Source organism: Channa argus, chromosome 3 (assembly GCF_033026475.1).
Source record: "Channa argus isolate prfri chromosome 3, Channa argus male v1.0, whole genome shotgun sequence".
Taxonomy (NCBI): domain Eukaryota; kingdom Metazoa; phylum Chordata; class Actinopteri; order Anabantiformes; family Channidae; genus Channa; species Channa argus.
Window position 1 is genome coordinate 3506152 of NC_090199.1, and position 23986 is coordinate 3530137.

The window sequence follows — 23986 nt, forward strand, 5'->3', positions numbered from 1 at the left end:
TGATCGAGCCAGGATAGAAAAACTTTTAAACCACAATTAAATCACTCACTGCTTAAATTTAAAAAAGAAACAAACCTGTTTTAAATGTTTTTTTTCCTCTTATTCCAGCTTCGTCATAAAGTGTTAGGTGTTGGACAAGAAATGTTGTTTGTGTGTAAATGCGATTCCCCCCTGATGCTCGACTTTTTGCTCGGAATATAAATTTCGATTTTAAAATTCAAAGTGAACGAACCCAAACGTGCGCTGCCAAAGCCTTTGCAGGAACTGCTGCGTCCTGAATGTGGATTTAATGATGCGGCGGCTGTAGGTAAGAGCTGGTATTGTAATCAACCCCCCTCTAAATGCCCGGGACAGTCTCTGATGATGTAAGCGAGCGAAGGAGGGAGAAAGCGGATCAAATTAAGAGAAGGAGGAAAGGCAGTCGTCCACAGACCACAGGGTCAGTGGTTTGAACCCCAAGTTGCTGCAACATTGTAAAACGCTTTGGATAAAAACACTACGTGAGCGTTTAGCAGTCAAATGAGTGAAATCAGCAGCTCAAGTTTCTCTTTGTGTGTTTGTTTGTCAGGGACCTGAGTGAAAACGCCATCAACGCCATCCCAAGAAGGGGCTTCAGAGGAGCCACGGACCTCAAAAACCTGTGTGTGAAGTTATACGCACACACACACAGCAAACACATAATGAAAGTACAGTGGTGATACTATTGCAGCTGCTGCACGTTTGTACAGATGAACTCACACCGCTGTGCTTCAACATACACTCTGAGTGACGGATTATTGGATTTAATAATACATCATTCTGTCTTTCCTTTCTGCCCGTTACCAGTCAGCTGGATAAGAATCACATCAGCTGTATTGAGGAAGGGGCGTTTAGAGCTCTGCGATCTTTGGAAGTACTGTGAGTATTTGGACAAATCCCTTCAAACCTGAAAGTATTTAAAAATTCTTCCAGCTTTCACCTGGTGTCTGATGCACTTTAAACCTCTGCTCCCTTTCACCCACCATCGAATCATGTGTTTTACGAAATACTATTCCGGCCTTCTTCTGTTTGTCGTTGCCAGCACCCTGAACAACAACAACATCAGCAGTATTCCGGTTTCTAGTTTCAACCACATGCCGAAGCTCCGCACATTGTAAGTTCCCCAACTGCCTTCACTACTTTACCCACAGTGACGCAGTCGGACACTTGGAAATATTGCGTTTCTCTTTTCTTCCTGTAATCTGGTTCATTTCCTCTCACATATTCTACTTACTCTCCTTCTTTCCTTGTGCCTTTTTTCCACTGTACTTCCTTATTTACCATTTCTTCTCTTTTGTTCCGACTCTTTTACCTCTTTCCTCCCTCTCTCACTCTACACTCCCTCCCTTTCTTTCCTTCTTTCCACTGACCCACCTCCCGCTTCCTCCCCGGATCTCCTCACCTGTCCCTTCCTCGGTCTGTTCGCCCTCCTCTCCCAGTCGTCTCCACTCTAACTCTCTGCGTTGTGACTGTCACCTGGCCTGGTTGTCCCCGTGGCTGCGGCAGCGCCCGGCGTTGGGCCTTTACACCCAGTGCAGCTCGCCTCCCACGCTGAGGGGCCTCAACCTCGCTGAGCTGCGTAAGAGCGACTTCGCGTGCTCAGGTACAGCAGTCCAGTGATGCACATGTTGGTCAAAGTGTGGATGATGGACTGGGAATTGGAGCAGTTTTTCTGGTCTGGTTTTAGGCCACAGTGGCAGTGCCTTTGTTCAGCCGTGCAGCCTGGCGTCCGGCTCCTGTCCTCCGATGTGTTCCTGCAGCAACAACATTGTGGACTGTCGAGGAAGGGGCCTCACTGCCATCCCTGCCCACCTGCCCGAAGCCATGACTGAAATGTGAGTAGAAACACAAAGTACATCGACATATATTTGATTTGAGTGAACAGGTGAGTAGTTGTCCACAGTGCAGCGTGAGGCCGTGAAGGAAGGAAACAAGCTGAGGATCAGTTGGGCTGGATGGTATTTCACTGTTTTATGAAACTTTTAAAAATCCCGTACGGTTACAGAACTTTTTGACATCAGGCCCATTTCCACTGCAGGAACTTTTCCAAGGGGGCGGGGACCTTTGCTTCCACCTGAGTAACCAGGGTCTGCATTGCACGTTGCTGATTGGTCAAATGCCACACAGCATTTTACACACACGGTCCGTTACAAAAACGTGCACAATTAAAAAGTAAGCAACCGCCACACTTTTGACCTTTCCGCAGGCTCATTTGGTAAATTTACCAGGACCTGTACACCAGGGGAAGTTCCTTAACTGGACCAGTTCCCAAAAAAGTGAAGCACCAGGATGTTTCAGTTGGAAACTGCAGTATATTTAGAACCATATATATATGATCGCTAGCAAAAAGTGAAAACTTTGTAGTGAAAACCAGGATTACGTCAATATGAAGCCGTTGCATTGGTTCCTTTTAATTTCAGTAACTTCTTGTTCATTTTGTTATTATTAGTATTACTTGGCTACAGAATAATGTTTAAAAGTGACTAATTCTAATTTGATCTAGTAGGCTGATATCAACTACCTGATGGAGGTTGTACATGGTCTTTCTGTTTGAGTTGTCTGAACACAAACTCAGCATTGGACTGTTGATGCAAGTAACATCCAGTGTCGTGGTTTGTAACGATCAACAGGGTACAAGTTTTAAACGTCTCTCTCTCTCTCGTTCTCTCTCCAGCCGTTTGGAGCAGAATGGCATCAAGTCTGTTCCTCCAGGCGCCTTCACCTCCTACAAGAAACTCCGACGAATGTGAGTCAATAAAAATAATCGCACCACACAGTAGCAAAAATGGTCCTTCAATATAAAAATAAAAGCTCATTATGTTAAATATGCCAAATGTTTAAAGCAATGACTGAATCTCTGCCGAAATGAAACAGTGGGAGAAGGCCGTGGGGCGTCACATGTGGGATTGGAACACTTTCAGGATCCCTTGAGGGAAAAACTGCAGGACATGGATCCTTATTGTGCATTATGCCAGGAAATAATACTAATAAATAAATGGAGGGAAAATGTCTTTTCAGATTCTCTTTAATGACCAGTCATCACACGTTAATCCAAACAGCTACGTCCAACCACAATGTCTCCTGCAATAGTTGATCTCTGACTCATGTTTACGGTGCATCTACACCAACCACGACACTGCCCCTGGCCAGTGACAGAGACAAAGAGACAAAAGAAACTCTGAGACGGGGAAAGTTGAGAAAAACAAAAAAACCAGAACTTAAAACCTATGATTTGCAGTATACTGAGGATTATTATGACATTTAGAGATTAAATGCATTACAGTATTATCTTGGTCTTGATCGGTTTCAGTCTGAAAGTCAGTTAAACTAACACTATCTGCTGAGTGAAGCCTCTGGTGACGGGGGCCATGTTCCTAACATGTTCCTCATCTGCCAACTGGATCCTTCCTCCGTCTGCTCACCGAGCTGTGGGTTTCCTGCCCGACATAACAAACAGCCCCAGTGGATTTGCGGCATCGAGAGCGGCTTGATTTATGACAGCCTGCGAAGACACTCCGTCCCCATCGAGGCCTTTTAGGGTCTCGTGTGGTGAATGAAGCGCATATTGTTGTGATCTCGTGCATTAAAAAATGTACATTTAACCATCATAATAATGTTCCTGGCTCCTCAACTTTCTTACTTTCCTTGTGGTTTTTGTTCTGTCGAGCATTGCTGCTTTTCTTCTCCCTCCTCTTCGCCTCTTTCCATCCTCAGACTTTCTCTCCTTTTGCTCCATCTTTGCTGTTCTGTGGTTTTTGTTGGGTTTTCCTCTTAATCTTATCTGTTTTCTCCCTTCTTTGCTCGCTTACATCATCACTGTGAGACCGTCCCGAGCCTTTAGAGGGGGGTTGATTACATTACCAGCCCAGTGGTTTGTCTTAAAATGTATTATGATGGTTGAGGGACTGACGTGTGGCGGCAGAACAAGGACTTTCTAATCTAACATGTTGCGATTTCTTCTGCCAAGACCAAATCAGAAATGTGAAAAGTTGCTGTCAAGCTCGCTTACAGTCCAGTTGCCTCATAAAAGGGGGTTCCCCCAATTTATAAATGGTTAGGATTTGATTTAGGGATTAGAAAAATGAACAATAAAACCATTCATGCGTGTTTGACCCAGCAGAATAACTCATGGAAATGTTACACACAGTATAAAAACTATTACCACTATTCATTTTGGTTGGGTTTGCTCCATGTGAGGATGGAGTCCAGATTCAATCAGTATCACACTTTATTTACAGAGAGAGTTGAACAGCTTCCTAACAGCCACATGAAAGTAAGTGAAACCTTGTAAAATATTTTTTTAAATTACAAACACCACCAAGAAAATGTCAAACCAGTCATCATGTAAGTTAGTATAAACAGAGAAAAGTCATAAAAAACCATTTAAAATCTAAATTGTTAGTTTTCTTAAAATAAGATTGAAGGATAAACACGTGTGAATCTTTTGAAATGTTCTGCATATCGTCGTCTTCTTCTTCTTCTTCTCCTTCTCCTTCTCCTCCTTCTTCTGCTTCTTTTCCTTCTTCTCCTTCTTCTTCTCCTTCTTCTCCTTCTTCTTCTCCTTCTTCTTCTCATTCTTCTTCTTCTCCTTCTTCTTCTTCTTCTTCTTCTTCTTCTTCTTCTTCTTCTTCTTCTTTTTCTTCTCCTTCCCGTTTCGGTTGTTCCCTTTCATTGGTCATAATCTAGTCCTCATCTAAGTCACAGGTACCGATAAACACATGGGACATGTTTTTTTGTCTTTCTTGAAACATTCTCATGCTGATGAAAAAGTATGTGAACCCATGGATTCAATAACTGGCCAAACAACTGGGCTCTAGGCTTCTTTTTTTTTTTTGATTGAATCCATTCTGCTGCAGATTTACACTGTCGAATAACACAGTGCATACGCAATGTTTTGGCTGCATCGCTCAGCTTCTGCTGAGCTTCAGCTGGGGGACGACCCACCTGACTTTGTCCTGTTGGATACTTGTTGGATGCCTCCTCCACTGCGTACTGCAGGGCTAAAGAGCAGCTTGAAACGGGACAGTTCTATAGGCCTTTGTTTGGCTGATAAAACTAAGAGTGAATTGTTTGGGATGAACATGCAGCACTATGCATGACACAAAAAGGGAGCAGCACACATAACATCACTCCACTGGTGAAGTGCTCAGTCTGAGCCTTGAAAGTAGAGTCTCAGTCATCTTTGTAACAAAATCTTAACCTTGGAAGGACAAAAGGCATCAGAATACTACACATTGAAGGATTGTTTTTTTAGTTTAGTCCATCCTCATCCCCCAAAGAAACTGGGGAGTGTTGCATCATTTAAGCTGAAGTTGCAATTAAACCTAATTCCATTTCTGCTGTAATGGTTTACAGAGTAGCATTGTGAGCTCCGTTTCTCAAAGGTCACAGGCTCCACAAGATTTCAAAGTGTGCGTCTGTGTGTCTCTGTTTTTGCCAATTCCCAGAGACCTGAGCAACAACCAGATATCCGAGATCGCTCCTGATGCTTTCCAAGGCCTCAGAGCCCTCAACTCTCTGTGAGTAACAACCACGTCTGTGTTGTGAGCGTGCCACCACCAATATGTGTGTACACATGTCTGTATCACTGCTGCCTGTAGCTCGCAGTATGTTTCCACAGCATCCATGTGTGCGGACGTCTGCTGGTGTGAATAGTGCAAAAGTTGCACCTGCGTTCCATAAACAGGGAATCATTATTAAATATCAGGGCTTATGTATGATCACAGCGGGTGGCTGTGGCTCTGTGTGCGTGTATGTGGCTGTGGCATGAGTGTGTGTTCAGTCCTGTTGGTGTGTGGAAATGCACAGTATTCTGGGCTGTAGTGTGAAAACAAACTGTTGCTGTCAAATTAATAATAAAACCTCACATTAACTAGTAACAGACTGATGGAACATGTACAAGTACGAGGGAAAAAAAAACATGACATGTTCTCTGTGTGCAGGGTTCTGTATGGTAATAAGATCACTGAGCTGCCCAGCGGAGTGTTTGATGGCCTGGCTTCTCTGGAGCTGCTGTGAGTCCAAACCCCCACATGCATATATTTGTCTGAGCTGACATTTACACTAACTGTGTTTTATACATAAATAAACTGTGTCTTCTGGCCGAAAGTGCCCATAAATTGTTAAAGTGATGTGTGGAAACTGGAGTGTACGCGGTTTGCCGACACTACAGCAGTGATGTGGATTTGTTTTTTCAGTATACGTGGCCTCTAGACTAGATCGTGTCACCGCCGCGGGAAAAAGACTGAAAGGAAAATGTATATCCAGTTCCAGACGTGGCCAAGGCCGCAGCATCAACAACATGCAATTAAATATATATTCACAATAACTCAGTGTTATTGAATAAAGGACACTTATGGAATAATTAGAAATAACACTTTTTGATAGAGTCAAGCTCTCGGGAGATAAGAGCTCTTTAAATTCCGAGTTCATTTCTTTTTTAATGGTTTCTAAATATTAAAACCTGAAAAAACATGGGGAGGACCACTATGGCGGCTTTGAGAGCGCCACAAAAAGCACGTGCGACCAGACAAAACACAAGCAAATGAAGTTAAACATCTGACAGCACAGGCACCACATTGAGGAAATAACAAACACTGCAAATGCAGAAAACACAATTAAGCTACTGGCTCATTTTTCAACGTCAGCAGGTTTTGCAGTTTTGTGCTGCCTGTGTTGGTAAAGCTCTCACTGCAGAACACGAGCTGTTCCAAAGTCATTTTTCACTTATTATCCGTAAAAAAGGGGTTCAACAGCTGCTCACATCAGGTTGGAGTTTCCTGAAATTGTTTAGGCTTTAAATCTTGTGAGATGTCATCTACAGTCTGCTATTGGTTGGTCTCAGGTTGCTGAACGCGAATAAGATCCACTGCATCCGAGCCACAGTGTTCAAAGATCTGGAGAACTTGGCTCTGCTGTCACTGTACGACAACAAGATCCAGAGTCTGGCCAAAGGCACCTTCAGCTCGCTGCACAGCATCCAGACGCTGTAAGAAACAGAAAAACACATTTTTCTTCAGGTTGGGTTCTGTTCCACTACATTCAGTCTGATGTAAGTGATGTGTGTCTCCCCAACCCCCCCCCCCCATGCCATTATTTCCCATCAGCCACCTGGCCCAGAACCCCTTCGTGTGTGACTGCAATGTGAAGTGGCTGGCCGACTTCCTGCGTTCAAACCCCATAGAGACCAGCGGAGCACGCTGTGCCAGCCCTCGCCGCCTCGCCAACAAACGCATCGCACAGATCAAGAGCAACAAGTTTCGCTGCTCTGGTCAGTGCCAGGGTGTGTGTGTCTGTGTGTGTGTGTGTGTGAGAGAGACTAAATGAAAGGGAGACAGAAGTGTGAAATAAGATGTGCAGTTTGTGTGTAACAGGTTGAACCTCTCACGACAAAGCGTGTGCATATTATCATACAGTAATTCAGACTAGTCTTCCATTCTCCCCTTTTTCTAGAAGGAGCGAAAACTTCTTCAACGCAGAACATTTGTCTAGTTTAACATTAGTAAGTTACCATGACGTGTAAAGACTGTTGAAGCCTCTCGGGTCACGAGTTGTCTTAAAAGTCATAGATTGAAATGGGATCATTTCAATTATTTGTTACCGCAAATATCTCCGACCGTATCTGAATGCATGTAACTACAGGCTCCTGGCCGTTCCCCTCTCTCCAGCACTGTGCCAGTGTGTGAAGGCAGTAAACCTTGGCAGGCTCTCCGATGGCCACACAAACTGCTCCACGCTGCTTTAGTGCAGTGCCAGGCCTGGAAGGCTGCACACGGGCCGACGTTCACGTTGCTTCCATAAAACAGCAAAACACGGACACAGATTGTTTCATGTTCAGATGTGCTGCTGCCAGTTTTGTACAAGATCTTCACTAAGTCTGTGTGTGTGTCTTTTTTTCTTTTGTCATGACAGCCAAAGAGCAGTACCACATCCCAGGTGAGTGTGTGTGTGTGTGTTTGTGTGTGTGTGTGTGTCTATGTGTGTATTGCATATGTGGATATTCGCATGTTGTTTCTAAAGTTGCTTCAAGTGTGAAACAGTTTGGTTTTTTTAATCATCTCAGCTCATTTCAGGAGTCTGTCTGTCTGTTTGTCTGTCTGTCTGTCGGCACTGACTCACACTAGTCCATCTGTCTCTGCTGTGTGTGTCCGTGTGTGCGTAGGCACCGAGGACAGACGTCTGAGCTATGAGTGTAACAGCAAGCCGGTGTGTCCTGCTAAATGTCGCTGTGAGGCTAATGTTGTCGACTGCTCCAACCTCCGCCTCACCAAGTTCCCTGAACACCTGCCTCCCTCCACAGAGGAGCTGTGAGACACACACACGCACGCACAAACACACAAACACACACCTGCCGTCCGATGGCGCGTTCAGTTCAACAGCCTCAATAATAATTGTAGACATTAGTAGAAGCGACAACGACGGCTCTGGTGTTCGCTGGCTGTGCCTAATAAACTGCATACTGAGGCTGTAACCATGCACAGACAGACATATCCGTGTTGACGTCCTCACTCTGCATGGATGCACACGCACACTAATGATTTTCTGTTTTTTTTTTTTTCTTCACGTCTGCTGTATGTGATCCTCCCAGGCGTCTCAACAACAACGACATCTCCGTGCTGGAGGCCACGGGAGCCTTCAAAGGCCTGTCTCAGCTCAAGAAAATGTAGGTCAATCCGAACACTTCAGCAATGACACAAAGCCCATTCACTTAATCGAACCGATGGCCTCAGGTCTTTCTGCTCCGACAGATTACTCACTAGATGTGCTGAGTCCGTAAAAACGGAGCTGGGAACAAATCGACGCGTTCAAACTGTAATCGACGGTAGAAACCGATGCATGTTTTGTCCTTTTTCTTAGTAACTTGAGCAACAACAAGGTCTCAGAGATAGAGGACGGGGCGTTTGAAGGTGCCTCCTCGGTGGTGGAGCTCCACCTGACGGCCAATCACCTGGAGTCTGTCAGAGGGAGCATGTTCAAAGGCATGGAGGGACTACGCATGCTGTGAGTCCTCCGTTTCATCATTTTAGCTCTTTGCACCACCATAATTGATCTGAATGGATAAAAATACCAACGTTAGAAAGCGAGCAGAGAAACCACTGCAGACCCTCACATCCTGGACACAACCTCTACAGAACACTGTGCACCAAAACTGTACTGGACATTTTTTCCTGCCTGCACATATAATACATCATTTATTACCTAATTACATATCACGTACATAACAATTGCATATATACTAGTGTTCAAACCTATTTGCTTGTGCATAATTGCCATATGTTGCAGTGATGTCAGGGTCCAAAGACGTCCATGTTAGGTTCATTGCTGACTCTAAATTCCCCGTAGTTGTGAATCTGTCCGTCTATGTCTCTCTGTCCAGCTGTGTTCATGCTCCTGTGTGTCTGTGTGAATCTTCCTTGTTACTGCACCCGAAACTTGTATGTGCAAAAACTGTGTTTTTGCACATAGATCCTGAATATTAATCCCTAAAAAGTAATTGCACAAACTAATATAATCATAAATGAAATCGTCTCTTACAGCCAATAACTGCCTGAAGTCTGTAAGCCAGTAACTTCACAGGGTTCTGAACTTTGTCTCTGGTGGTGGCTCAGCTTTTTCAGTGCTTTGAGTCACTGTCCATCTCAACTGTCAGGCACCGTCCAAGCACAAGGTTTTAAACCGAAGCAGCACAGGTGTATGAATCGCTCCCTGCTTCCTGTGCAGAGCAGCACTCCTCCGTTCTCCCACATGTTCTGCCAACCAGGAAACAAAAGGAAAAGGGTCATTTTGTGTCACGCTGGTGGACTGTTGTTGTCTCGTACATAAGAAAAAGGTTCAGCTTCCTCCTCATCCTCTAAATTACAGATTTTTTTTTGTTTGTTTATGTTCTTTCACCTCGGTGACACCTTTCGTGTGTGTTGGAAATCCTCCGATGAAGAACAATCAATTCTCACCAAAATTATAGGGAATAACAACCTAAATAGTTTGGGAAAACAGTTGGAACTGATTTAAAGTTAATGCCCCTTTAATGTATTATGTATTTAGATCTGAATGTGTGTGTGTGTGTGTGTGTGTGTGTCCAGGATGCTGAGGAACAACAAGATCAGCTGCATCCATAACAGCAGCTTCACGGGTCTGACCAACGTGAGGCTTCTCTCCCTGTATGACAACCAGCTGAGCACCATCCTGCCTGGAGCCTTCGACACTCTGCCCAACCTATCCACACTGTTAGTGACACCAACACACACACACACACACACACACACACACACACACACACACACACACACACACACACACACACACACACACACAATATAGCACATGCAGGATCTTTGTTATCTCTCTGTCTTCCTCCTTGTCTCCTGCTGTCCATCAGGAACCTCTTGGCCAATCCTTTTAACTGCGACTGCCGCCTGTCTTGGTTTGGAGCTTGGCTTCGCAGCAGGCGGATCGTGACGGGAAATCCTCGCTGCCAGAGTCCCGCCTTCCTCCGGGAAATCCCGCTGCAGGATGTAGCAGTACCAGACTTCCGCTGTGAGGATGGTACGACACACACACACACACACACAGAAATATTAATGCAAATACACCTGTGGACAGAAAAATTAGAAAGAAAAAGTGAAAATGCAAAACACTAAATCCTGGTGAAGTTTCAGTCTCACTTGACATTCTAAGAAGCTGAGACCTCCCCCTCCTGTCTGTCTGTCCAGGCTCAGTGTTGGAGGACAGCAGCTGTGCTCCAGGGCCTCAGTGTCCCAGCCAGTGCACCTGTGTGGACACGGTGGTCCGCTGCAGCAACAAACACCTGCAGGCTCTGCCCAGGAGTCTCCCCCGCAACGTCACTGAACTGTGAGTCCGGAAGCTCAACTGAAGCAGCGTTTTTGTTTCTTTTAACCAAAATCATTTTGCATGTCATCTTCAGTTTACTATTACTGACAGAAATCGCTTCATAATCCAATAATAAAAAAAAACCCACATAATCTTTGTTGAATATCAACTGTACCACGATTCACGATTCATAGGCTGAAGGCTACAAATTATATGCTTTATTATTTATGTATTTAGTTATTAGTATGCAGCAGTAATCGATGTCTCTCTCGTCCTCTCAGGTACCTGGATGGTAACCAGTTCACCAGTGTTCCTAAGGAGTTGGCAACCTTCAAATACCTGCAGCTTGTGTAAGACACCCTTCATGAAACCCTCTATTTACACTGATTTTCATTTTAGAGCTTTTGAGCTTGAAGTGAAACTATGACTGCGCTTTTTAACACTAGTGCACTAGAACAGAGCAGATAGAAAGATCTTCAGAGGGGCTTCAGTCAGTGTGATGGCACATTAAACATACTGACTTTATTCAATGATATTGAACTAAAACTGGGGAACTTAAAATAGGAAAAGAGCTTCAGTTCTAGATGATCTGAGACGAGCCTGAAAATCCTCGACTCACGGCGGAGAATCAACATTAATCCTATATTTGGACATGTTGTTGCTGCAAACCCGTTGTCGCTGTGTTAATGAAGAATTCCAGCAGGGGGAGCTGTGACCGTGTGGTTGATTCTGTGGAGAAAAGTCCAGCTCGTTTGATGCTATTGAATTTTCATGTCATAACACACAGACATAGTTTCTTATACAATCAACTCACACGAGAACGTTTCATTGGAACGATATTGGTCAGTATGTCACTATATCTATATGTGATATTAGTTGGAGTGTGTGTACAGTTGGTGTTTGTGTGTCCATTGAGGCTCCTGCAGCGTATTGTTCCTGTGTATTGATAGAAGTGATTTTTGCCTCTGCAGAGATCTGAGCAACAATAAAATCAGCTCCCTGTCCGATGACTCCTTCTCCAACATGAGCCAGCTCACCACTCTGTGAGTCCACACGCACACACACACACACACACACACACACACGCACGCAAATGTCAAAGTGTATCAGAAACACGTGTTCAGACGAAAAAGGCACATTTTGTGACATTGTTTCATCAAGAGCTGCCATGTTCACAGACTGGGCCATTTTACAGCCACAGTAAACCTGAGCCCTGCAGAGCGTGTTCTTCTCATTCGACAGAAGCTTTTTTTTTTTCCTGAATGACTTATAAGCGCAGTGCGAAGCAAACAGAAATCTGTCAAAGACATTGAGTTCCATGAGGAAAAAAGGCGCCAGATGCTGCTACGTTTCGGATCACGTTGACAGGCTTCATTGTGCTGGTTCCTCTGTCTGCAGGCCATTTTGCGAGTAGAGTCAGGAGATCTTCCTCTTCTACCTGTTAGCTTTTAAAATTCCAGTCAAGTTAAAACTGTTGTTAGGAGGAGAAATGCTGATTCTTAGTATGGGTCAGTCTCTAAAAACTACATTTCTCATACTGCAACACAACACAGGATCTAAAGTCACTGTTGGGGGGGATGAAGGTGGCTTCTTGGGAGTCGCCCGTGTCTTTTCTGTTGGTCAGTCGGTGGGTGTGTTGTCTTTCTGGTGTCATTCTGAAAAGCCTCGTCACAGTAGGTCAGTGGAGGACTGCTGCCTTGCACAGCTGAAGTCTAGCAGCTTCCCGGCTTTTGAATTAGCAGGTCCTGCAAGAAAACCTCTGGAAAACGGATGCAATTGAGTTTCTCCCGTTAGGCTCCATTTTGTTCTCTTCTTAAATTTAAATTCAAACAACTTTTGAGCCCAACTAAAGATACAGTATGTGACTAACCACTGGAGCAGGCTTTTGAGGAACTTCTCTTCAAAATAATCCGGATATGTGGATTTTATTTCCCACTCTGTAGAAATCTCCCACCTGAAGACAGGAGGATGTTTTACAACTGTTTTCACATCCTGAGCATAATTCTCATGACAAATAAATGATTCCTGGTGCGCGTGAACAGGGGGGGCGATTTCTTTGAAAATGTTTGTCACTTCCCACATCATGAAAAATTCAAACAGGACCAACAGCATCTGCAGCTGAAATGTCAAGGAGCCCTGAGGAATAGCGCTGGAGGAAAAGGTCATGAGTGCATTGAAATCAGAGAAGGGAGCATGCATGTTGCCAGCACATCTCAGCCGGTCTGAACACTCCTTAGGGGGCACGAGAGGGAATTTATCCGGAAGAATGGGTCACCGGGGCCTAAAATAATTTTTGTCTCCAAGTGATCTACGCCTATGTCTGAAGGCTGTTGCGAGTCTCCTGTTCTGCTTCATCCGTGGCCAAGTTTCATTCACAAAAATGACGGATTTCAAGTCTGTTGACAGAAATAAACCAACTGAATCTCAGCTATAGTCCCAGGATAAGATAAGACCCAAAATGTTAATGGTACATGTGTCAGAGAAGTGTGATCAGAATGTTGTAGTGTGACAGAAATTATGAAGGGAGGTGAAGTAGATGATGATGATGATGACTGAGATGCTGCTGTATCAGGTGTTAGATAGACAACTCAACTCAACCTTTCCAGGCAGAAGTACCACAGCCAGATGTTTCTAAACACCTCTTCAATTTAAAATTCAATACACTTGTCGATTTGCTTGTTCAGACTGTATTTAAAGTGATCCAACTTTATGAAAGCACCTTTGTATACTGACCCGTTCATCACTTATTTCACGCATTTGGCCAGAAGATGTCACCATTTCCCACCGTGTGAGGAGATTGTGGGCAGCACAATGACTTCATCGGTGCTTCAGAAAGCTTTGGTTTCTCCACCACTGGTTAGAGCAGGTGATGCTGAGACCTGCATCAAAAACCACTTCATTAGATGATGGAAATGCGGAAGCTGCTGTGCTGAAAAATTTTCTGCAAAATCAATAAAATCTACCACATTTCTAAGTAAACGAGCAAATCGCGATGAGGACATCGTGAAGTTTGTTAAATTCATTTCAGTGCCGTATTTAGGTCACTATAATTCTTAAGTCCATTTCTTAAGTCTTAAGTAAAAACTAAATGAATGCAACAAATGTTAATGTGACATTAGTGGAGTTTTTCCTTGTTGTGCTTTTTGTTGGACACACAGTCTCTTTGTAATGTTATGTCTTTGTGTGGTGTCTCTCCTCTTTCAGGATCCTCAGCTACAACTCCCTGCGCTGTATTCCTCCTCTGGCGCTGAGTGGCCTTCGCTCTCTCAGACTGCTGTGAGCTCTCATGCTTTATACCAACAATCTGTTGCTGGACAGAGACATTCTCGCCGCCTGTCAGAGACATTGTGCTTTCTGAGTTTTCATTTTGACTGTTATTGACCCTCGGCTGCGTTTGCCTTTCAGCTCTCTCCATGGCAACGACATCTCCGAGCTGCAGCAGGGCATCTTCAGCGACGTGACCTCCCTGTCTCACCTGTAAGAGTTTAAATATACATGTGGTGCACGAGCGAACATACATGTTGAGTGTCACAAACAACAAGCTCTGACCTCACTGACAGGATGAGGTGTGTGTGTGTGTGTGTGTGTGTGTGTGTGGGGGGGGTGCATGTTCAATCGCCTGCTTTTATGATTGCAGTCCAGTTCTCAGAGAGCGAATGGTTTTCAAGTGGCTGCCGGGTGGATTGAATTAGCTGGAGAGATTCATCTTTCCCTTTGCCGTGATTGATCTGAGGCCTGTGTGCATCTGCGTATACAGTATAATCATCCTCAGTCAATGCGAGAGCCTGCAGTAAGTGTGGAGGGAGGGGAATGGAGGCAAAGGCGGGAGATGAATGGCGGAGGGGAGGTTTCAGAGGAAGAGGGAGGAGAAGGTAAAATGAAGGAAGGGACAGGATGGGAGCATGAGTTGAACAGAACAGGGAGGGAGTGTTTTTATTTGTATTTGTTGAAGCGTGACATGATCTCGGAAACAAGACCCTGCTGATTATCAGTCTATTAGGAAAATGAATGTGCTGTAAAGTAAAACTCGTGTCACCAAAAGTTCCTCTCGGATGGTTGATCGGACGGTGTGTCACCACATTGACTGTATCATAAGAAGTCAAACTTTTGGGGTATTTGGAACCATTACAAAGAGCTGAACATGTATTCTGAGCTGTTTATTGGAAGAAATTACAGAGCTTAACATAAATCTCACATACATTGGAGATATTAGATGATTAGTTTGAGGAAAGCATGTAAAGTAAAACTGTTATCACGAATCTTAAAGCTTTCATTTCAGTAACCCTCAGGAAATTAAAACAAAATCCAACCCAAGTCTGGGTCGATGTGCTTGTCATTCTTGTCTTACTCACTGATCAACAACTCAGAACATTGCTACAACAGAGGCACATCACGTGTTTTTTAAAATCCCTAATTCAGGACAGAAACATCACACAGAAAACTGCAACTACAAACAGGTGCAGCTGCTCAAAGCTGAACCAGTCATTAAACAAATCAATGGTTTGTATCGGACAGTGGACAGTAGCTCTGACTTTGACCCTGCTCTTAATGTTTTCCTCTAGATGTGTTTGGTAAAACAGCCTCTGTGCCCTCTGACCTCTGAGCCCTTTCTGATCACAAGATTGTCGTCAGAACCAGTAGATATTAGAACCAAAACTATCACAGTATCAGCGAGAAGCCTCTGTGGAGGTGTGATGTGACATTCTGACGTCGGGAAGCGTTTTCCACCTCATCAGCTCGTGGCAGTGCGGCTACAGACGGATTTTAATTGACTGGGGAGAATTGAACACGCTCTCCTGTGACACACCCTGACCTTGTTCTGTGTGTGTGGAGATGACTTCAATTTGATCCCACATTCGTCTCTGTTAATTTTATTAGCACAATGAACCGACCTGAGCCTAATTAATGTCATTACAGTGTGTGTGTGTGTGTGTGTGTGTGTGTAAAACTTTACCCGAGCAGCTGTGAGCACTGAGAGCTCCACCATGTGGAGCTGGAGGTGCAGACAGTCTCACATATATAACAGCCCTTCTTACGCCCTCCCTCTCCTCCCTGCCGCCTCCTCCTTTTCCTTTCTGCTCCTTCCTCCCCTATTTATTTTGCCTTCTTCCCTGACTGTCTTCCTTACTTCTTGACACTCGTTGCTCTTTTTTTTTCATGCACTTTTGGGTCCCTCAGGGGAAATCAGCTTTCCCTACAGGCCAACACGTGCTGCATCCATAACTGCTGCAAATAAAAATTTCCATAAGCTCGTCTATCCACACATTCTGGAAATGTCCAGTGAGTAGGAAAAATAGAAAAACAGAAAATTCCCTCCTTTGCCTTCATCACCTCGTTATTTTAAGCCATTCTCTCCTTCCGACCTTCCGTCTCGTTTTCCCAAACCTTCTTCTCTGTTCATTTCTTCAGCGCGATCGGAGCCAACCCTTTGTACTGTGACTGCCGTCTGCTCTGGCTGTCAGACTGGGTGAAGAGCGGCTATAAGGAGCCCGGTATCGCCCGCTGTGCCGGCCCCCGGGGCATGGAGGGCAAGCTGCTGCTGACCACACCTGCCGACAAGTTCCAGTGTCTGGGTAAGTCTGCAGGAAACCAGTGGACTCAAAGCAGCAGCTCTAGTTCAATGTCTTAGACTTCAAAGTCTCGAATGAACTTGTGATTTTTAAGTCAAACTGACGTGCCAGTGAAAAACTGCTCCCATGATACTGATATCATCTATGGTCTTGTAGCAGATTTGTGATGAACACAAACTTAATTGGCTATTTCAATCCTGCGTGAATATGTCACTTAATCTGCAAAATGATCTATGAGAACAAACACCCACACGCTGCGTTTTGCTTCCCAATGGGTGATTTAATAAAAGGGAATATTTTTAGCCTGTGTGACCTTCATCAGGTGTTGGCTGCTTTCACTCCTACATACCTGTCACAGTCAAAGACGCCGCAGCACATGGCGTCTTTACCTGCCATTTAAAAATCTGTGAAAATTGCTTTAATTACTTCGTATCAAATTTTGCTAAAGACAAAGATCTTCTGACAATATAAGGATTAATCTCAACATTTGCTACTTTAACATATCAACATTATAACGAGATGAAAAGCGTATTGGGCATTTGTAAATGTTAAAGTTTTGGAGCAGAACATATTACAATTAAAAGTATTTGTGTTGGTTGGTGGCATCTTATCTAAATACTCTTAAGCATATTGACTGTAATTTTGCCTTTATGCAGATGATTCACAGTTGTATGTTTCAATCAGAGCTAATAATTGATAACAATTACCTGCCTGAAATTCAGTCTCAAATGACCCAAAAGGTTACAGCATTTGATGAAGATATGTCAGATATTTTTGTTTTTGTTCCGAAACTTATTTTAATCTCTTAAATGGCAACTTAAGTTGCTTTTCACGGAAACGTTGAGGCAATTTATCGTTATCTCTCCGGAACAATTGATGCCGATCTCTGTTTCAATGAGTAAGAAAGGTTGTCCACTCGTGCTTTTTTCATGTCAATAGATTTATTAAAAATCGGTTTTGTTCTTACCTGGACATTACAGTGCATTTCCCCCACTCACCAGTGTTCAATTACCTCAGAAAGCTGCTGCCTGCTGCAAGCCAAGTTTTCTTTTAGATTTTAGACTGATTTCCTATTGATTCTGCTGATTACTTTTAAATTGTTAAACGCTCTTGCAAATTCGTGTGTTTTATTTACAAGTCCTTAAAAGACACAGGTCAGTTCACATGCGCCTCAGAGCACTGAAGCAAACAGCCAAGACATCATCGGGCTGCTCCAGGCTTAAACACTAGTAAACATCTGTGGAGAGACCTGTTTCAGGACATATGTCAGGAAAAATGGGACAAACTGCCCAAACTCAGGTGCAAGAACCTTTTAGAGCCCTACCTAATAAGATTTTAAACTGTAATTGTCACCAAAGAGGCTTCTACGAGATACTGAATCGTGGGTTTGAATACATTTGTAAAGGAAGAATTTCAGATTTCTTTTTCTATTAAATTAATAAAAATGTTTCCAAAACGTTTTCACTTTGTGATTATGGATTGTTCCATGCAATGTTTTCCATCTTAAAATCAATTTGTAATGCAGTGAAGAGGTGTGGATACTTTCCAAAGCGATTGGCTTCCAAAATGCATTGTGTGGGAGCCGGAGCACAAACCGAGGTAAACGCCTGCATCCATGGTCATCAGCAAGTTCCTTGCTAAAGAATGGGTGGATATAAAGCACAATGTGGGTTTGCCCGCGTCCTCCCCTACCTGTGCAGTCCGTACATCCGTGGATGAAGCTCTTCCTAATGTCTTGGCTGATGACACAACTCTGCCCACTGACATCAGCTACATCTGTCTTTGAAATGCTGTCTTAAAATATTCTTCTATCATTGCAGTTTTATATTCTCCTCTGCTTTTAACTCATTTTGCAATCTGTTTGTTGATCTCATATTATATGCAAGAATTCATTCTTTGTATTTACTCGTGTTTGTCTTCTTTTATTGCTTATTTCCACACATAGCACAATGCTCAAATCTCTGTCTGGCCTCTGTGTGTGTTACCAGGTCCTGTGGATCCGTCTGTTCAGGCCAAATGTAGTCCATGTGTGGGCTCACCCTGTCAGAACCAGGGCATCTGCCAAGTCCACCACACACAGCTGTACACCTGTACCTGCAAGGCTGGCTTCACGGTATGAGCTGTGTGTGTGTCATGAGATCGAAATGTTTACACACCTAAAGCTAAATGGCTAAAACACCCGACTGAAGATGTGTTTTCAGGCTGAACCCACATGGATCTCGACTAATGTAAGTTGATTCAAATGACACTTTCTCCTCGATGTCTGTTTGTACTCAGGGTAAAAACTGTGAGGCTCCCGTTGATGCCTGTGTCAGTAATCCCTGCACCAATGGAGGAACCTGCCTGAGTGACGAGCAGACCAGAGGGTTCAGGTAACAACTACATGAGACATTTCAGGCAGGAGAAAATCGGCTAAAGCAGCTTCCAACAACAAAGAGCAAGCGACTTCTGCTTCCTTTAGTTTTGTCGCCTTCATGTCGCCTTCGCTTTTCTAAACGACAGGTTCACATTTTTCCAAATGCCCTAAATGAACAATGAAACATGTCGTGCGTGCTGTAATCATGCCTCCAGCTCCATTCAGTGGAAGTGATGAACACTAAAACCCACAATCAGATGTGAATCTGTGAGCTACGGCCACAGCTGTGAGTTTATTAAATCCACTGGGTATCTTTCTAAAGTTAGTCTTTTTAGTACAAAATTCTTTCTTTTCCTTTTCATGAACAGCGTTTCCTTGTTGAGTTGCAGGAATTTTGAACTAACAAAAAAATGCTACAACTCTGCAATATATCCATGTAATGTGACTAATTTTAAAGGTTGAAGATTTTCATTGACTTCAGAAAAACATACACATTTTGCACAGATGGCCAACTTGTGGATTTTGGCTCCTTTCATTTGCAAAGGAAGAAGTTTGGGGGGGAGATGTGTTAAAGGCCTGTCTGAACAGATTAGAGCAAGTAAAACCTTCTTCGATGTTTTAGCCTTCTGTAAAAAACCCCTGAAAAGCCTCGTTGTTGAAAGGTGATACCTTATACACACCGGCCTTCTTTACCTACAGGTACAGCTACAATTTACAGTAGAATGTCATCGTGTTATAGCGAGATGCTTTTTTGCCAGCGTCTTTATCGTTTTCCATCATCTGATGGAGTTAGTGAGAAGAAAACAAGAAAACAGAAGGAGAATCATTTATTTAGCATAAGCACGATATCATATGCATCAGAAATGTTCCATGAATACATCGTAGATTTGGGACTTTCACAGTATCGATGCTTCATTCTGAAGTGCTGTGATGCATGCGAAGACAGAGGCACATAGTTGAGGCCGTATGCGCTACACTGATGGATTTTCACAGGTTTTTGAGATGGTTTTTAACAGACAGGAGAAAACAGGAGTTTTCAGTTTTCCGACAAGCTGCTCTGGGCCTCGCAGGCTGGGAGACACAGCATAACACATTTCTGCTGTGTTTGACAACTTTGAGTGCTAATGAGCCAAATTGGATGATAACTAATGAATCTTTATTTGGGAAAGCAGTGGATGCTATTTTTTGTTTTTAATTCCAGTGCAAATAAAATGACAGTTGCGTTGTTTGTGCTTGTCTAGTTGTGCATGTGCATTTGGTTTTCATGGCACTTTCTGCGAGGTGAACGTGGACGACTGTCAGGACCATGGATGTGAGAACGGCGCCACCTGTGTCGATGGAGTCGGCAACTACACCTGCTTGTGTCCTCCGAATTACACAGGTACTGTTTGCCGGCAGGATCTGCTCTGAACTGTCCCTCTGGACACCGGAGGTCTGATTCTTTACAACCGTGTGGAGAGAAAATATTTTCTGGTCTCGAAATTCCGAGATAAACACTGGTTGACAAATAGAAAGTTCTTCTTTATTATAGCAACGCGTTTCAACACAGGGCAGTTCACAGCATGTGTGGACAAATGCCTCTATATACTTAGCAGAAGAGCAGAGGGGAGCAGAGTTTAATGTGTTAAAACATAAAACACGATAGAAAACATCTAAAAACCAGAAAAAAGAAAAATCTAAAATACATCAACAAAACAGTGATTTGCATAAAAGGTGAAATATACAATCAAAAACAATAAAAGGACTGATTAAACAAAAACATCGGTATTTTGAAATACTTAAATTAAAAACATCAAGAATTGTATCAACACAGATCAAACTTCATTGTTTGCTCTAAAAAGAAATGATAAAAATGTGGAAATTAAAAATCTTCATTCAAACCTCTCAGACGTAGACTTTTAAAAACCAAAGGTTCACACAGACTCTTTCAGTTCGTCCTCTGTGACTGTTTTCACTCTCAGGTCTGTTTTGTGAGGAGGTGGACACTGTGTGTTCTCCAGGTAGAAACCCCTGTCAGCATCAGTCCACCTGCATCAGCAGTCCTACTGGCCCCAGGTGACACACACACACACACTCACACACTTCATCACTGCCTGGGTTTCAAATCCCAGTTGACATTAAAAATAGACACATGCAGTTAAACATACACACAGGTAAATTTTTGCTGAGGTATCTGTTGACTTCCCTAAAAATCCTGCACCACATTTCACGGATTCTGTGTGCGTGTTTGTCTCACGTTGCAGGTGTGTGTGTATCCCCGGCTGGGTGGGGCCAGATTGCAGTATAGATTATAATGAGTGTGTGGATCATCGCTGTCAGAATGGAGCTCAGTGTGTCGACCATCTGGACGGCTACAGCTGCGTCTGTCCGCAGGGATTCAGGTACTGGGGACACGGGGGACACGGGGGACACTGTAGATCCTGTACCTGGGGAACGCCGGCACTTTGGGAAAACTGGAAAAATGCTTCAATACACTTCATTTAAAATCACTTTTTTTCCCCAATTCATGTGTGGGTGTAGTATTGGGATCAGTCTCTTGTTTGGAATTAATTAGATTATTGCAGCAGATGTACGGCACTTTCTGATTCCCTGTGATGTCTCCTTTTTCCTGCTCAGTGGTGAGTTTTGTGAAGTGGCCCTTCCTCCACCTTCACCCTGCCAGCTGGCTCAGTGTCAGAACGGCGCCTCCTGTGAGGAGAAGCCAGGAACAGCAGTGTGTCAGTGTCTGCCAGGCTTCGAGGGGCAGAGCTGCGAGAAGCTGGTCAGCGTGAATTTCGTGGACAGAGATTCGTATGTTCAGCTTCAAGACGTCAAGAACTGGCCTCAAGCCAACATCACTCTGCAGGTGAGGACGAACGCATGAGATGTGGAAGTGACAGACATTTGCAAATGCCAAAAAACCAATAGCAGCAGCAGCAGGTTCAGACACACACTTTGATTGATGTTTTTATGTGTGTGTGTGTGTGTGTTTCAGGTGTCGACAGCAGAGGACAACGGCATCTTGCTCTACAACGGCGACAACGAACCAATCGCTGTGGAGCTACATCAGGGCCATGTCAGGGTAACCTATGACCCTGGGAACCAGCCTGCCACAGCTATCTACAGGTACACATACACACACACACACACACACACACGGACTTCTTATTACTACAGTTTTGCTACAAAGATTAAATCCAGTCTACAAGACTTTACATTTCGAACACCTTTAGAAAATCAAGGCCCAGTGTGATGACACACAGTGTTCCAGGTGAGATGGGTCTGACTCAGGCAGCAGAGAGTTGGTGGTTTGATCTTCATGTCCTCAAGTCTTTGAGAAAGACTCAGAATCTGTCTTTTTCTTTAAGGGCAGGGTACAGCTGATTTTAACTTGGATGTTATTATTATTATTATTATTATTATTATTATTATTATTATTATTATTATTATTATTATTATCTGCTTTAGTTTCTCTGGATCCAAAGGTTGTGGTTCATTGCTTTCAGGAAACCAATTATGGTGTCCCGCTATTTACGAAGTATCATATACCAACAAGAAGGTACAAATAGTTAAGTGTAGCATTAGTCAGTCCCTCCAGGATTTCACAGACCTTTTTGTGATACAGCAACAACAACAAAAAAGCTGTGTTGCATCTTGAATTGTTCAGGGTTCGTACGGGTCCTTGAAATCCTGTAAAATGCTTGAATTTTAATGCTGTGTTTTCAAGGCCTGCACTGAAAATGCTTGAAACAATAACAGTTTGTCTTTCACAATACATAGCAGTGCGACTGAGTAATTAGTTTGTTCAGCAGGTGGAGAAATAAATGGTCTAAAATAAAAATTGCTACACCGAGTCGGACGTGACTGCGCCAACATGTTGGGAGCTTGTTGTTTTAATGAGCGTTGGCTCGAAAACGAAAAAACACAAAACATGGATAAAGAGAGGAGCAGATCCACGCACAGCCTTCTGCAGAACAGACCTACAGCTGTTTGTCCTTAATTCGTTTTAATAAGCATGGCCAAAACATTAGAACCATGTCTTAATATAATGCACCTCACTACTAGTCAACCATCAGCTCTGACGTTTCCAACAAAACAACGGAGAAATTATAACCATGTAAAGTAGAATTCATGGCAGGGCTGTTGTATTGGAGTGTGTCATAATGTTAACGACACGAAGGCAAATGTCCCTACGTTTTACATTTTCAGTAACACATTTATTGAAAATGATTTGTCAAGTGAGTGTGTTTATTTTAATTTCTTCGGTTACTGTTTTGGCTGCTTATAGCAAAGTGATAAGCCTTTTCAGTATTTATCTATTTGTGAAAATATCTAATTCGCCACAGCTGCAAAGTGCTGGAAAAGCTTGAAAATGTACCTTGAAGGGTCTTGAATGATTGAATGATGCATTTCACAGATCAAAGTCCAAATATTGCTTAACAACAGCTCTGCATAAAAACTCCAAATCCCTGGTTCTAAATTCTTTCCCACAGAGTCGTGACACTGCAGGTTTTTCTTAATTAATACCACTGCAAATGTCTCCTAGAGCTAAACCACGTTTCCCGTGCAGAAAACACTGGCATGAAATATGCACAAGCACATCATCAGCAGATTCAGCAACTTAAACAAATAAAACTTGGCTACAACTGTGTTGCTGTGCTGACAACACGCGCTGACAACACAACTCCATCCTCTCATTTGATTCTCGGTGCCACTTCAATTTCTAGATTCTTGTCCTCATCATTCACTGAACTGTGGAAGTAGTTTCTTATTAAAATTCAAGGAACTGGAATCGCGTTTGTAAGGCTATGAAAGCATTGGAAACTTGTTTCCATCCCATTGTCGTGGGTGAATGTGAGAACATCTAGTGGTTTAGTTCCAGAGGGAAGTAGGTGACTGCAGGTTTCAGCCTGACACAATCTTGTGTTAGGACGCAGCCCTGCTGGCAGTGAATCTAATGAGGCCGATTGCGAGGATGGTGGTGTCTGTATTTTGTCTTCTGGCGTTATTTGTTGGATTCATGAGGCCACATGACACAGTGCACGTGTGCACTCTGGAGCTTCCCAGTCATGGCAGCTCACACGTCCTTGACGAAACAATTAAGACATATACTGTCGTAGCCGATACATATCGCACACCTCGCCTTCACGTTTACATTTTTGTCCTGTAAACACAGTGATCTGATCTTCAGCCATACTTATGTCTCAGATTAAATGCTGCCACCTGCTGAACCCGA

General features: G+C 43.5%; 1 protein-coding gene across 1 annotated transcript in view; it reads left to right on the top strand.

The window, feature by feature from the left end:
- The window catches only part of slit1b (slit homolog 1b (Drosophila)), a 47114-nt gene that overhangs the window by 17579 nt on the left and 5549 nt on the right, over positions 1-23986 (top strand). The window contains exons 5-33 of the mRNA XM_067499089.1: positions 569-640; positions 826-897; positions 1061-1132; positions 1458-1621; positions 1706-1853; positions 2693-2764; positions 5466-5537; positions 5961-6032; positions 6863-7006; positions 7125-7288; positions 7930-7953; positions 8180-8324; positions 8606-8680; positions 8875-9018; positions 10098-10241; positions 10394-10560; positions 10728-10866; positions 11127-11195; positions 11817-11888; positions 14050-14121; positions 14251-14322; positions 16255-16418; positions 18404-18528; positions 18693-18787; positions 20013-20152; positions 20733-20826; positions 21015-21152; positions 21388-21616; positions 21746-21876. Of these exons, the coding sequence (XP_067355190.1) occupies positions 569-640; positions 826-897; positions 1061-1132; positions 1458-1621; positions 1706-1853; positions 2693-2764; positions 5466-5537; positions 5961-6032; positions 6863-7006; positions 7125-7288; positions 7930-7953; positions 8180-8324; positions 8606-8680; positions 8875-9018; positions 10098-10241; positions 10394-10560; positions 10728-10866; positions 11127-11195; positions 11817-11888; positions 14050-14121; positions 14251-14322; positions 16255-16418; positions 18404-18528; positions 18693-18787; positions 20013-20152; positions 20733-20826; positions 21015-21152; positions 21388-21616; positions 21746-21876 (3291 nt within the window). The remainder of the gene's footprint in view (positions 1-568; positions 641-825; positions 898-1060; positions 1133-1457; positions 1622-1705; positions 1854-2692; positions 2765-5465; positions 5538-5960; positions 6033-6862; positions 7007-7124; positions 7289-7929; positions 7954-8179; positions 8325-8605; positions 8681-8874; positions 9019-10097; positions 10242-10393; positions 10561-10727; positions 10867-11126; positions 11196-11816; positions 11889-14049; positions 14122-14250; positions 14323-16254; positions 16419-18403; positions 18529-18692; positions 18788-20012; positions 20153-20732; positions 20827-21014; positions 21153-21387; positions 21617-21745; positions 21877-23986) is intronic.